At 44.5% G+C, this 14,625-nt stretch overlaps 1 protein-coding gene across 1 annotated transcript in view; it reads right to left on the reverse strand.

Moving 5' to 3' along the window:
• The window catches only part of AGBL1 (AGBL carboxypeptidase 1), a 300,223-nt gene extending 288,151 nt beyond the window's left edge, over nucleotides 1–12,072 (reverse strand). Inside the window, exon 1 of the mRNA XM_069798469.1 lies at nucleotides 11,780–12,072. Coding sequence (XP_069654570.1) covers nucleotides 11,780–11,830 — 51 coding nt within the window. The 5' untranslated portion in view covers nucleotides 11,831–12,072. The remainder of the gene's footprint in view (nucleotides 1–11,779) is intronic.
• Between the last annotated feature and the right edge of the window lie 2,553 nt (nucleotides 12,073–14,625).

The raw sequence follows: 14,625 nt of genomic DNA on the forward strand, positions 1-14,625 counted from the left end.
AAATGCCACTCTGTTCCAGCTACTTAACACAACTTCCACCCAAACTTAATAGGGAGGGATCTGTGTTTTCTGTTCAGCTGTAGTTTTCCTTTCCACTAGTGATGACAGAAGAGCAGTACGAAACATGCTACTACCTTTCTTTGTAAGATTTTATGGGTGTCAGTCCAGAGAACACTCTGTCTTTCAAAGGAGAAGCACATTTGGGAATTAAAGTTTTTTTCAAGCAATGGCATTTCTCAAAGTACAAGTGAGTCTGGAAGATTCTTGGAAAATTTCCAGATATACTTGCTATTTAATAAAACCACAGATTTTGAATATTATAGCAAATGTGAGTATGTGCATGTGGAAACAAATAGCCGTAATGAAGATGCTGCTATCCTTGCCTTCTCTGTGATGTTCCTGCTTGGGCTAGGCACAATAAAGCCACAAGAGTCCCTATGTCTACTCTCAGTCTGCCCTGGCACTTGCCTAGGTTAATGCTGTGTTCAGTCTGGGCTTCTCTCTGTACTCCAGTGCTAACGCTCCCATTTGCTACATATTAGTCTGACATCGACTTGTACAGGCTGAAGAAAAGGATCACTATAAGATACATTCTGGTTTAGAAAAACACCGGTCCTTTCTCTTGCCAAGACAAGTGTCCTTATGTGCCAATCTACCCCACTTTCAAAAGTGCTTTCTCAGCAATGAAGATGTCTTTAATCAATCAACACATAATGATGATGATTGAGATATAGGTAGTGGAGACAAACTGCTAATAACCATTATTATTCACAGCTTATTTTCTTAAGAGATAGAACCTGAAAGTGAAAATGATGAACCTATTTTACCCATCCAGTCTAAGTGAAAAATCAAACAACAAACAAAACGGCATCTATAATGAATAGCAAACTCTGTTTCGAAATTCTAATGATTCAAAGTATTATTACTAGTAATGTAAAGGAGGACATCTGTTTAACTGCATTGCTGAGACCCATCCATCTAGATTTAAACAGCAATCTCCTAAAAGCAAAGCCCTCAGTTCTCTGAAAAGGCTGCCAAGTTTTTAAAAGGTATGACAGGGGTATGTCATCTTCCATCCAGAAGGTAACAAAGCTTTTTATTGTCTTTAGTCTCCACGCCGCGCAAGACACCCAGCAGCAGCAAGCCAATGCCATCATGTTAAAGACAGACATGTTTGGGACTTTATTCAGCCCTTGTTACTTCAGTTCAGTAACTCAGGAGCACTTGCAAACTAAGTGCTGGTCAGTCAAGCTAAAAGGCATTTTATTAGCTCAGTGAATGAGCCCAATGCTGTGTTTGTGCTCCAGGAAAACGTGACAGGAGTTAAAATTTAAAAATATGAGCTCACTGTCCTCCCAGAGGCTCCTCAGCTGAGATCCAGGCTAATGTAGATCAGGGACATTGCAAAGTGAGAGATGAATGAGAGCTCTTACTCCTACTGGTGCCCTTCTCTGTGCAGCAAGACTGTGGTTCTTCTGCACTTTTGGAGCAAACTTTGACACTTGCTATGCCCACAGGTGTCTGAGGGGCAGCATTGACCCAGCCCATCCTGACCCAGGAGGCAAGGAGCACAGTGTCCCCTGATGTGCCATCCTCTGCACGCTGCTTAGCTTCACTCCACTGAGATCCCCTGTGGACTTCACCAAACTAAACTCCATGGACTGTCTCTCCTGAGACACTCTCACACGAGAACAGGCTGAACATGCGATGGCATATGACTCTTGTGAAAAGGGGGGACCTTTGGCAGGAGCCATTTATTCCTCTGCTGCTGGCACAGCAATGGGAAGGGACCTCTGATCTCTCCATAGACCCACACGTGTCTCACTGAGATCTGAGCAAATGCAGTCTTGATGTCACGGTGGTCTGATCTCTGAGAGAAAGGTAAATTCTTCAGCAAATATCCAGTAGGAGATTTGGTCTATGTCGGAGCATCCATTGCCAGCATGGAGAGACCACCAAAAAGTAGTTGTTGTGTCCTATTTTATTTAAGCATGTTCTCAAGGAGACCTGTTGGTGTAACAGTGCTCTACAGGTTTTGTTAGGACATAGCAGAGGAACTCAGCTAGGAGATTTCCAACTGTTTGATCAGCCAGCCACTCAGACAACCACCTTTTAGACAAAACCCTCCAGAGTTTGCAGTCAGTGAGATACAGCCGCTGCTGCGGGAGCTTTTGAAACAAACCGCTAATAAGCATGGTTTTCATCTCAGAGAGCAAGTCGTTTTAATGCACGTCTGCTTCCAGCTGTCCCCTTGAAATCCCTGTGCATTATGGGGAGATCAAATTACCTTGGCCCTATTGGAAGAGAGATTGTCAAAGAAAAACAGAGCCAGGCACACATTCTCTTTCTCATTTGTCATCTCCAGCTCTCTCACCCACTTGCAGAAAGAACTTTAGCATGGGGCAAGAGGCCACTCAAATGCAGGAGATTTTCCCAAAGAGGAGGCCAGAAAAAACAGGGCAGTAGTGCTGCTTTGCCCTAGCCTCACCAGAAACTGTCTCCATGCGGATGGTGCTGGTTTATTCCTGGAAAAATGGAGGGTTGAAAGAGGCAGTTCAGTTTGTTCCTCTGACTTCATCAGATCAGCATTTTAATCATAGGGAAAGGTCAGGTGGACCATTCTCCCTCCTCCCCTCCTTTGCTGCGCAGACAGGTGGGCATTCACCATGCCAAGCAAACTGCTTATGGCAGGATCTCTTTCTCTCCCTGTTGGGCTCTTGCTTGCCAGGTTAATCCTGAATAAAATGGAAGGCCGACCTTATCTTCACTGTAAATCTGCTGCTTTGGCCTTTCAGCAGGAATCCCATAAAAAAACAGAGGATGGCAGAGGATGACCGGCATTGCACTGATTTCACCCAGGCTGCATGAGTGTCAACTGCTCATGGAGTAAGTTGTTCCACCCTTTGATTTGGGAAACAATGTGAATTAAGAGTCCTTTGCCCTAACTTGACAGATGAGTTTTATCTCCATTTACTGACCAAATGGAGAAATCTGGAGGCATGGACGTTAATGAGTTTGATGGAGTTTGTAACAGTCCTGAAATAAAGCCCAGGACTCCTGCTTTAGCCATCAATACACCTTCATTCTCTCTTTTGAAAGGAAGGAAATAGGTAGCAGAGAGTGCAGTGGAGCAGATGGGCCCAGGGGAGAAGAATCTGTCTCTGTTTACTACAGGGATCAAATTCCCATTGGGCCCAGTGGGAAGCCTCTGCCTGTAAATTACACCAAAAATTAATGTGCATAAAAGGCTTCACAGAAGTTGATTGCAGTAAAACACAACACTGGGGTGCTTCCATGGCTCTAGTGTCAAAAAAAATGTATGTTTTGGTTTCAAAGCATCCCTTGTTGAAAGGGGGAAAAAAGCCAAGATTTCTTTGGTAGTTATTTCTCCTGCAGGACTTCTGTGTCAGAATTACTCAATTTTCTAATAAGAATCATCATGAAAGTTTTGCTGTTTTCGTTAATTCCACCTCAACCTACGGCACCTTTTGAAAGTGAGGCTGTGTTCTTCCAGAATAAAAGACCATGAGGAGAAAAAAAAACAGCCTTGTTCTTTAAACCCCCTAAGGGAAGGAGGTTTAGCTTTGCTCATGGAATTTCTTATCAAGCAGATATTATTCTATCAATCAATAGCTGGTCTAAAACGTTGGTTCTCTTTTTTGTAGCTTAGTGCCTGTGGGCAGAAGAATGTCTACTATGTTATCTTTGTCCTCTCTGGAAGACATCTTATGAAATCAATGACAAATTCTTGATTTCAGAAACCCTGATTTCTTTATAGTATGGTAGGTCTCCACTCAGTAAGGCCATAACAGTGCAACAGATCAAAAGGAAATACTAAGTCATGGATATGAATGTGGTCTATCTCCATTGACCTGTGGAGGAGAATGACCAGGTTTCCCTTATTTTAAGGGACATTCTTTATCACATTAGACTTTCCTTCCCAAAGCTGTACTAAGATAAATTGTTTTCCCTGTATGAAAAGGCAAAATATTATTCAGTTCTTGTAGATTTGAACCTTCACCCAAAGAATGCACCTAGACTACATTTGGGTCAACTTGTCATAAAGATGAAACAATCAGAAAAAAAGCAGATATTTTAGGTTTTAGATTATGACAGAAAATGTCTACAAATATTTGAGGGTGGTTTGGACTCATGTGCGTGCTTCAAAGTCATCTTTAATTAAACCGTCTTTTCTGAAATTAAACTCTCTCCTTAAACAGCAGCACAGTAGTGCTTTCTGTTCCACACATAGCTTCCAGGATTGCAGGCACTGATGACCCACCAGTATGTCAACTGAGCTGGACAATTTAGTTGTACAAGAACATACCATGTGGCTTCCCCTTAACACTCATTCCTCACCTTCTGAAGCAAACTTGGTTTTGTCAATGGGGAGAAGGGAGACTGTCTGGTGAGATTGCTTTGTACTATTCCTGGTCTCCCTGGAGAATGTTATAGCCCTCTCTCAAGGAGCACGTCTCACCAATTTCCAGGCACATTCTGGCCTTACAGTCCCCTGGGGACTGAAATCAGCCTGCTTTGCCCAAGAATCACAGCCCCTCATCCTTCCCTGCGGAGATGAGCAGCAAGCCCGGCACGCAGAATGGCCCTGGCTGATGGATCAGCACTTCTATCCTATGGCCCATCGGGCCCTGTAGGCAAACAGGTGCAAATAGACTATCTGTGAGACAAGTGCTTATTAAAAGAACGGGGAAAGGCAAGAGGGAATTATTTTCTATCCTGGTCTGGTGAGAAGAACATAGTCACGAGGCTGGAGTCTGGCAGAGCCCAATGACATATGTGGGCACATGGTATGCCTATGGATTTAGGATTTTCAAAGACATGTGAAAGCCTGAGGTTCTCAGGTGTGCATACATCAACCCTAACACGCACAGAAAAGGGCCGCCTCTCCCCAGGAGCACGGTTCATTCCATGAGGAGCTACTAGCAAACACTGCCTTACTTCTGCACTTCCCACTGACTCCTCCTGGAGCCCTGCGGAAGGAGGGGCTTTCACCTGCACTTCCAGAGGCATAAATCACCCCCAAATTTCATCGCAAGAGCAATGATGATACGTGTCGTGTTACTTATCCTGGCACAAACAGGAATAATCACACAGAGGCAGTGTCCCTGTGATAGCAACAACTCCAGGAGCAATTTTCAACCCTACTATCCCAGACCAAGTGACACAAAATCCCTCCCCATATCTTAAATTCCCAGTACATATATGAAATGTTTTTCTTCCTGTTAACACACATCAGTAAACTCTCTGCTGGTGTCAGTAGACACTGCTATAATTAACCATCATCAGCCCACATGTTTTTCAATACAAGTAACTTTTTTGCACTTTTTGCTAAATGTAATGTAATAAACTTTAATTCAAAGATGTCCATGAACTTATTTTCTACCACAGACATATTTTTCCCATTATAGATAAAGCCAAGAGGACTGGACCAATGCATCGGACAGAAAAATGTGTTGGAAAGATCTCTGAACCATCACAACAAAATGCAGCATAATACACTGAAAATGAGATTATGCTATACAAAGAAACACAGGCAAGATCTATTCAAGCAAACACCTCTCTGTATGAAAACATCTCCATATATTTTACAGAGGGAAATCATTGAAGCCTGAGAAAAGGAGAAGGTGGAAATTTTCCATTGATATAAAAATATTGATGTAATATATAAATTTATCTGTAGGCATAGAAAACACCTATGGAAGCTAGATAACCACCAATAATTATTCTTGACTTACAAATAGATAAGCAGATGCATTTGAATATATTTTTGTAGTGTATGTAAAAGATAAGTATTTTAAACAAATGCGTATACCTCCTTATATAATATAGTTTAATGTGTGTTTGTGTCCGTAATGCAGCAGTTGTACAAAAATACATAATATAAAGCTGCTTGACATGGTATAACACGCCATTATATTACATGCAAATAGTCTAATTTAAATAGCCTGGCCATGAGTACAAAGTCAGGCCCTCAACAGCTAGAAGCACCAGTTTTAAAGCATAAAGGATGTTTCATTTGCCCCCCCTAGCGTAACTTCATTTTTTAATTTCATGACAACTTGTTTTATTTCACAAAACCTCTTTTTCAGGATGAACAGTGCCTGCTGCCTGGAAAATTACCCCATATAGCTTTTTGTCCTCATCATTTAGCATGTGGTTCTGTGCATTATTTATTGTGCAGAATCCAAGCCGCACACTGAAAACGAATTATTAATTTACTCCTCATTTTTTTTTACTCTGTTGTCACCAGAACTTCAGGTATTTTTTCCCAATGTTAATTGCCTGATTTCTCAAGCACTGATGTGAGGCATGGTGGGATTATTAGCCATTTTATACATGATTAACTCAGATGCAGAGGGTTATAATCCATTTCTCCAGATCTGCATTCAACTGATGTAGGAACACAGCTGTCCTGTCACATTTGCATTTCTGCAGGAAGGGAGAAAGGGGTCTCCAGGAACATTCATGACACAATCTCATTTCTCCTCAAAGCACAAGCCATCCTAGGCAAGGATGAGGGACAGCAGAAGACAGACCAAAGCCCACTTTCCTTGTTGACACGAAAAGTTCTGCTGAGACTCGGATTGCACCACACTCTTTTGCTCAGGCCAGCCGTAGTTGCTGCTGCTCCAATCAGTCTCTGGGTACATTTTGCACCCTGAGGTCCTGAATTGTCATTAATGCAGTCGCAGGAAATTCTGGATAGCCCAACTGGAGGCATTTTCAGAGGAGCTGGCAGCGTGCTCAGAGAAACAGCTGCGGCCAGCCTGGGGACAGAGGGTGAAATTCTGGTCCCAGCTTAGTCGGTAGAAGAGTTTCAGCAGAGTCCAAGACATGCCTCAGCTTCCTCTGAGGGGTTTTAGTGTTCTGCGCTGATTCACAAGAGTGTCAAACCTCAATATTTCTCCTGTGGCCTGGCAGGAGTTTAGGGTTAATGCATGGATGCTAGCCTCCTTTCTTCTTTTTTGCTTAGCAGTGCCCCGTGGTGGTGAGCCAGGGGTTGTAGGGAAGGGTTCTGGGTTACCTTTAGGTTCTCCTTGGACAGGGAGGAGATGACAGGTGAGGTGGGAAGAACAAGCAGTGACCCTGAAAGCTGGGGTGGGTGGAAGCCTGCACTACTTCTGTAAGATTGTTTGCAGAGAATGATCCCTTTCCTTCCACAGTTAAAGCAGAAAACAAACTCGTGCAGGCTAAGTGGCATTGGCAATAGACACATGGAAGAGCTGCTGGAGCACCCAGTGTTTCCCTGTGAAGGGTTTCCTCTTGAACCCTATAGCTGAGTGTCTCACTGCCCTAACTGCACTACTTTTGCTGCTCTAAAGCTAGAAAATTTTTTGTAAGGAATAGGAGGACACTAAGTCCACCATTGTTCACTTTAGGTACAACAGTCTCAGTAAAACTCAGTTAATGAACCACATAAAAATGGCCATCTGGTTTTGAGCTGATTTTTGTTCCCTCTAAGGCTATTCCACTAAGCCCTGCCTGCCAAGCTGCCTCCCAAAAACACAGATCCACACTTCGAGCTCCTCCATCCCCAGACTAAACCAGTGAGCATTCTGTTTGTTGAGCAGTTCCTGGGATTTTTGCATCTATTTTGCTCAAAGCCAGGAATCTCAGCAGCTCTGCTGACAGCATAAGTGCAAGGATGCAGAGGAGACAAAAGCATTTTGCAAAATACGTTTATATTCATTGTCACTGGAGCAGCATAGATATCTTCCCACTTGTCTTTAGGATAACAATAGAACTGCCTTGTCAGCCAGCCAGCAAAACAGCTCAAAAGAGGCAGCACAAAGGAGTGGAGAGGTTCGAGTTAGCAAACAGTGGATCCTGTATCTGTTCCCTGCTGGGCACCACAGCCATTCAGAGAGGAATCCCTTTACACAAATAACATCCTCGATTGATACATAAGATTTTCACCTCTTTCCTTTTGAATCATAGCATTTGGGAACCTGTGCAGTCCAATAGAGTAGGACACAGTTTGAGCCAAAGATCTGCCAACAGCCCCAGGGGTTGCCAGCTTTGCAGAATATGTGAACAGGGACTGTGGCTTCAGGAAGCATGTGAAAACATGCTGAGAGCCAGCAGGAAATCTGGGACTCCTCAAGCGACGCGATGTACGCTGCCATGGAATAAGGAGATGTTCTCAGGGGTAACCAAGGCAGGCTCACATCTGAGCCTGGCAAGTGAGGAAGAGAGCAGGGAAAAAGCATGGGAAGAATCAAAATGCTTCTTAGTTAGCTAACCGGTTAGAAGATGGAGTGAGAAGATGGGCCAGGACAACCAGGAGTAGGAACCAGGATGCTCTACAGTCTCAAGGGATTCAGCAGTCTGGGACACAATGAAGGATGCTGGCCTCAGTTTTCTATTGTTCTTAGCAACTAACAGCTGTTTTTAACTAATGCCCAGATACCTCCTCCTGGCATTAAAAGAAACAAGAGATCTAATTCCAAATCTCTCTGGGATTTTGCATTAGGGTGGCTGCCTGTAAAATGGGATGTCAGACCTTTTTCCCTGTCATAAACTGTACATGGGGAGGATGTTTATTTCTGCCATGATGTGGCCAGGGATCTGGGTGAGGAGTAGTAACCAGCCCAGCCTTAGTCTAGGTACTGCACTGTCTGTGTATGAAAGACAGAGCAGAGCTGGATGTGAGGTGAGGAGGTCGATGTCATGCAGTAAGAGATGGGAACAGAATGGGGTAACACTAACCAAGCCAGAGGAATGGGAGTGATAATTGGAGCACTTTGGAGGGGGAGAGTCAAGAAGAGAGAGCAAAGAAGAAGGTAACAGGGTTAGAAGCAAAATGAGAAACTACAGTGAAGTCCTAAGAGCTCGGCTTTGCCATACTGACACAAAACCTGTGAGACAGGGAGAACTTTTTCTTAAATCTGAAATTCACATTTTAAAGCTGTACCTTATAAGCAATGAAGCACTTTTTACCTATAAATCTGAAATGTCACATCTTCCCTGCAGTGACATTTTGGTGACAAAATGCAGCTGAGCTTTGAAAGCAGTTTTTTCTTTTTGCTTTTCACCTTGTCACTTTTCAGAACATCTGTAACACGTTACACTTTCAGAGGTTTGAGCTGTCTTTGGAGGATCATGCTCCTTTGTCGCACTGGGAACAGTTCTGAAGAATTCAGAAACCAAATGCCTTTCTTTCCTTGACTAGAGCAGTTCAGTTACAAAGTGCCTGGTGTTCTGGTTTTGTTCTGCTTAATACCATCCTTACCAAAGCCAAGCTGTAAGACTAAGAGTAAAAGAGTCTATGCCAGGAGGAGATGGGGTAGATCACTCCCTTGGCTGAAGGTGATAGACCCTATCTCAGGTGGGGACATTCCTTCAACTGAGAATAATAATCTGTGCCGGTGCTTGGAAGGGAGGTAGAAATTTAGCCCTGTGTGAGTGACTGAAGGAGAAAGGATGTTTTTATTCCGAGGTTCATAAACAATGGCTTGGTGGTTGAATGTTCCCTCATTCTTCCGCTGAAAGCTTTCTGCATACAAAGCAATATTATGTGCTAACAGAAATGGAAAATAGACAGTAATAGGCTGCACAATAGCCTGCTGTATGCAGCAGACATGTTCTCCATGCCCAATAAAAGAATATGAACCAGCACTAACAATCCAGTAGGACACAAAACCAAAGCAACTATGTTTTGGACAGCTGTTGCAGAAAATAACAAAGTGTGAAGAGATGTTATCAGCAAATGCAAACATCAACAAAAGTTATTATTTCCGAGGCCAGTGCTTTCCAACTGTGTCAAGTAAAGGTCTTTTTTATCACCTGATTTTTGTAGCAGAGATAGGTGATGGTGTTACAGTTATTCTGGTAATGTTTTGGCTGGACGTAGAGGAATGAGGTGAATCAGAAAATACCACCATTGTAATTGTCATCAACCACTTACTTTCTGTCCTCTAACACTCAAACTTCTGCATCTAATTGAAGATATAACAGCAAAACCTTTTGTTCTTCTCTAAGTGAATACAGAATTTTTGGAAACAAGGGTCTTGTACCAAGGTTAGATTTTGTAATACTGGGGATGAATGCTGTGCTACCCTGCAATTTTACCAATACCACCACCTATTTCACCTGCAGTGTTCCTAACTATTCCTACTCTAGCTCTCCATGTAGATTTGTCAATGAATTGCATATGTGATTTTAAACTACAGCTTCCAATTTAATCCTGGGCCTTGCCCAGTTCTGTTCCCAGATTATGCAGAGAGCACCAGGACTGCTAATGTTAGAGAGCATAAGAAAAAAACAGGAGATGTACACTCAGCTCTCAATTATCCAAAGTAATAGGGAGAGGACTATAATTTGGATACAGCAAACACATGATCTAGTACAAAACATGCATTAAAAAAAACTGTAAGAACTTAGGGCAAGCAAGTTACACTGCCAAAAAATAAAAGGACAGTAGGACAATTTTCTTCAGTATGCCAGTTTACCTGCAGAACTCACTGCCACAGGGTACCGTAGAGAGCAAACTAGGGTTTTTCAATGACATGAGAAATAAAAGCTGTTGACAGTTACATAAGCTTGGATAAAAATGTCAAGGCTGATCAGCCCCCACAACTACAGTTTTGAAGCCAACTGCATATCATGGGGTTTTATAGCCTCCTCTACAGACTTGCAGCTGGTCACAGAAACCTTCTGAGACACAGGGCTGGGAGACATGAATCCCTGGGCTGATCCAGGAGGGTTTTACACACCCTACCCCTCATTTTCCGCTTCTGCAATGTGTGAGGTTTTGACAACACACGTAGCAGTCAGAGGATGCTGCCGCCTCAGATGTGAAACTCCCATCCCTGCGGAGCTCTGACCCACATCAGCACAACTGCACACAGGAGTACCTGAGAAGTACAGATAACTGGCATTTCACCATAACTATCTAAAAGCTGCTTTTTATGCAGGCAGCTTGTCTTGGCAAAGCAATTCCTGTCCATCCCTCATGACAAAACAATGGCTCATGAAAGCACGGGTTCCCTCCCAGAACACACACCCTGTTTCATAGGGTGGCTCATGCCTCATCTTAATGACATCTTCTCCCGCAAGACCGGGAGGAGCGCACCCATGCTGGGGGAAAACAGAACCGAGGGGATCACCTATGGGCAGAGATACCTCTCCTTCATCCTGTGGCTGAGCTTGTCCAGCAAGTACAATCCTGGACAGGGACACTTCCCTTCCCTCTGTTCTTTGGGAGCATTTACTGAGCACACCCAACGCCAGCGCCTCACCGGTCTTAGCCTCAAGAGTTTGTATCACTTCCTCGTGAGTGCTTAAGGGTCCTGGTGAAGACAATTTGACAGGGAGGAACTTGCTGCTTCCAGGCAGATCTGTTTACTCATCCCCCTCAGCCCTCGGAGTAGCGGCGTGCGCTGCTGGGGCTTGCCTAGCTCGCAGACTGACAGCTCCGTCAGGTCCCATTCATTGCAAAGCAGCCGATTCCTCACACCTCCCTCGCTCCCCCGCTGAACGCAGCGAGATCTCGGGAGCCGAGACTCTGCCCTCAGCCGGGGCTCAGTGATTGATGCATAGCAGTAATTGCCAGCGTTCATCTCCAACTAGTGAAACTTCATTTCATAAAGGCTTTTTAGGGTGGAAGGTGCAGGTCAGGGCTCCTGCACGCTGATGCTTTTAGAAACAAGCCAGCAGGGAGCTTGTACGAACAACCTCAGCCCAACAAGTTGCTGCTGGTGAATTAAAGAGGAAAACAAGCCCAAGCGCCTCTCTCATTAGTTCAAGCTGTTCTTACCTGGAGGGTGGAGAGAAGGACTTGCAAGCCACTGGCTTCTTGCTCTGCCATGCTGCTCCCCACTCACACTCCCTTTTTCCAGCAGCAGACACAATGCAGCTAGGAAGCAAGGCTGCCAACTTGCCTTGCTGCTGCCCCTGTGCTGTTTAAGAAATGAAGAAGCTAAACACAGATCCCCAGACACATGCACACTGCTACCACCAATAATCACAGCAATGCAACTCTAGACCTCAGCAGGAGAGATAAATGTACCCCCTCCCTCCGAGCTCTCCCACTGTGACGAGAAGATTAATTCCTATGTAAAGAATCCTGGGGATTAAGTAAAGTGCTCGGGAAAGGTCTGGGTGCTTGGTGTGTGGCAGGGGGAGTGTGGGGAGGGTGGCAATAGCAACAAGAAAGCAGAAGAACTACAAACCTCAAAGAAAGCCAGGGAGAAGGGAGGGAGCATGCTGGCTGCCTGACAGGCATTCCCAGCTGACCTGCTGATCCGTTCCAGACCCTGCGTGGACTCATCTCCATTTGACTTCGTTCCAGTGAAATCAGAGACGTGGAGAAGGCAGAGCGAGCGAGAGAGATGCCCTCGGTCTTAACGAGCGCTGACAACCAACGGAAGATACACCCGGCATGAGGGACAGGTGGACTGGGTTCACTGAGTCTCGCAGAAGGTTTTCGGCTTCCAACCCCAACCATTCTCCCAAGTCGCAGCCCCTACAGCCACCAGCAGCGCCCCGCAGGGCAGGGAGAGCCCTCGGAGGGGCATCTCACGGCTGCACAGCAAAGGCCAGGGAGGAAAGCCACCTCTGCAGGGTGCAGTCTGGGGGAGAGTTTGCTCCAAGAGCCACTACAGTGATTTGCATGTACTTATCTCTCTCTATAGGTATAGTAACTCAGAGCCAAGTTCACCCCTCGGTGCACAAGACACGCTGTAGTACAGTTGTAGTTGTAGCTCGAATTCTTAGGAGGGCACAGAGTCAGCCTTTAGCTTCAGCTGAATGATATCAAAGGACTTGGTAAACAAGAAGGAGCAGGTAAAGCACTCAAATAGAGGGTTAGATGAGGATTTTCCAGCAAAATGTTTTCAATGTGAAAATGAAAATTAGAGCAACGCAAACATTTTTTCAGGGATGCAGCGATTTCACTTCAGCTTTCTTAACACTAAAATGGCATTTTTGGTCCAGAGAGACATCAATCCAGGGTGGTTGAAGGCTGACAGTGAGACAATTACTTGATATCCAGTGATCAGCAGGTCGAGGGAGGTTGAGGGAGGTGATTCTCCCCCTCTACTCCACTCTCGTGAGAACCCACCTGGAGTACTGCATTCACCTCTGGGACCCCCAACACAAGGAAGACATGGGCTTGTTGGAGCGAGTCCAGAGGAGCGCCACAAAAAAGGTCAGAGGGCTGGAGCACCTCTCCTATGAGGACAGGCTGAGAGAGTTGGGGTTGTTCAGCCTGGAGAAGAGAAGGCTCCAGGGAGACCTTATAGCAGCCTGCCAGTACCTATAGGGATGCTGCAGAAAAGCTGGAAAGGGACTTTTTACAAGAGCATGTAGTGATAGGACAAGGGGTAATGGCTTTAAACTGAAAGAGGGTAGATTTTGATTAGATGTAAGGAAGAAATTCTTCACTGTGAGGGTGGTGAGGCACTGGAACAGGTTTCCCAGAGAAGTTGTGGATGCCCCATCCCTGGAAGTGTTCAATCAATGTTGGATGGGGCTTTGAGCAACCTGGTGTAGTGGAAGGTGTCCCTGCCGATGCCAAGGGGTTGGAACTAGGTGATCTTTAAGGTCCCTTCCAACCCAAACTATTCTATAATTCTATGATATGCAGAAGACAAAGGTTAGATGGTTAGATCTTGTCTTTCCAGTTTGGGGATATTAATTTCAGCCTTTTACCTCTTGAATAAGTACTTTATTCTGGTGTATGTCTTTTTAGTCCCTCCAGTAGGAGCTTTTCCCCTTTGAATGAATAACTAAGGATTTTTGAAGCAGTAACATGAACCTTGGTCTCTGGGCACAAGGCGGATGCTTAAAGAACTCACTACCACACAAAGACATACTAGACAGCCAATGTGCGCACACTTTTCTGATGTCAGTGAAACAATCACAGACTGGAGATAAAACCCTAATCTTCTAAGAAGCAGTTAAATGAAGAATAAAAAACTCCACTCTTGGCCAAGGACTATTTTCACGTGAGGATCATTACACCCTGTAGAACCTTCACTGATCAAGTGCTTTAGGCAAATGGTAAGGCAAATCCTCCCCAGCTCAGACCAGCAATGTGTGAACAAGTGGCACAAGCATGACATTCCTTGGTTTCTGTGTGTGCCAGCAAGGTCCCAGGATGTTACTACCAAGTTATAAAATAAAACAGATTAAAATACCTTTGCCATAGTTATGGGCACACATCAGTCTCTTCAGAGAGAATGCCATGAGGACCATTGATTGATGAACAAGATGCTCCACAGACGACTAGGCAGAGTAAGAAAAGAAGGTATATGGACTCCTTTCCTATGGAAATTCAGGTTCAGAGATTTTAGTTTTCTTAAAAAAAAGTTTGATTTCAATTTAAAAAAAATCTGTCACACTCCATGAAATACCATATTTTAGATAGAGAGCTGGTGTTCTGCCACTAGAGCACTGAATTTTTGGCCATTTTGGGTGAGCTCTATGGGTATTAAAAAATTGATGGTTCAGGAAGTACACAGAGGGATCTCTCCATCCCTCCCTTGCAAAAAGATTCATCCTAAAGGCAATGGAAACATCCAATGCCAGTCTTAAATTCCCCAAGAGTTAACACACTTGATGAGTGACTTTGAGGCAAGGTTTTGTGGTGGGTTGACCCTG

The sequence above is a fragment of the Haliaeetus albicilla genome, chromosome 12, assembly GCF_947461875.1.
Source record: "Haliaeetus albicilla chromosome 12, bHalAlb1.1, whole genome shotgun sequence".
NCBI classification, from domain to species: Eukaryota; Metazoa; Chordata; class Aves; order Accipitriformes; family Accipitridae; genus Haliaeetus; species Haliaeetus albicilla.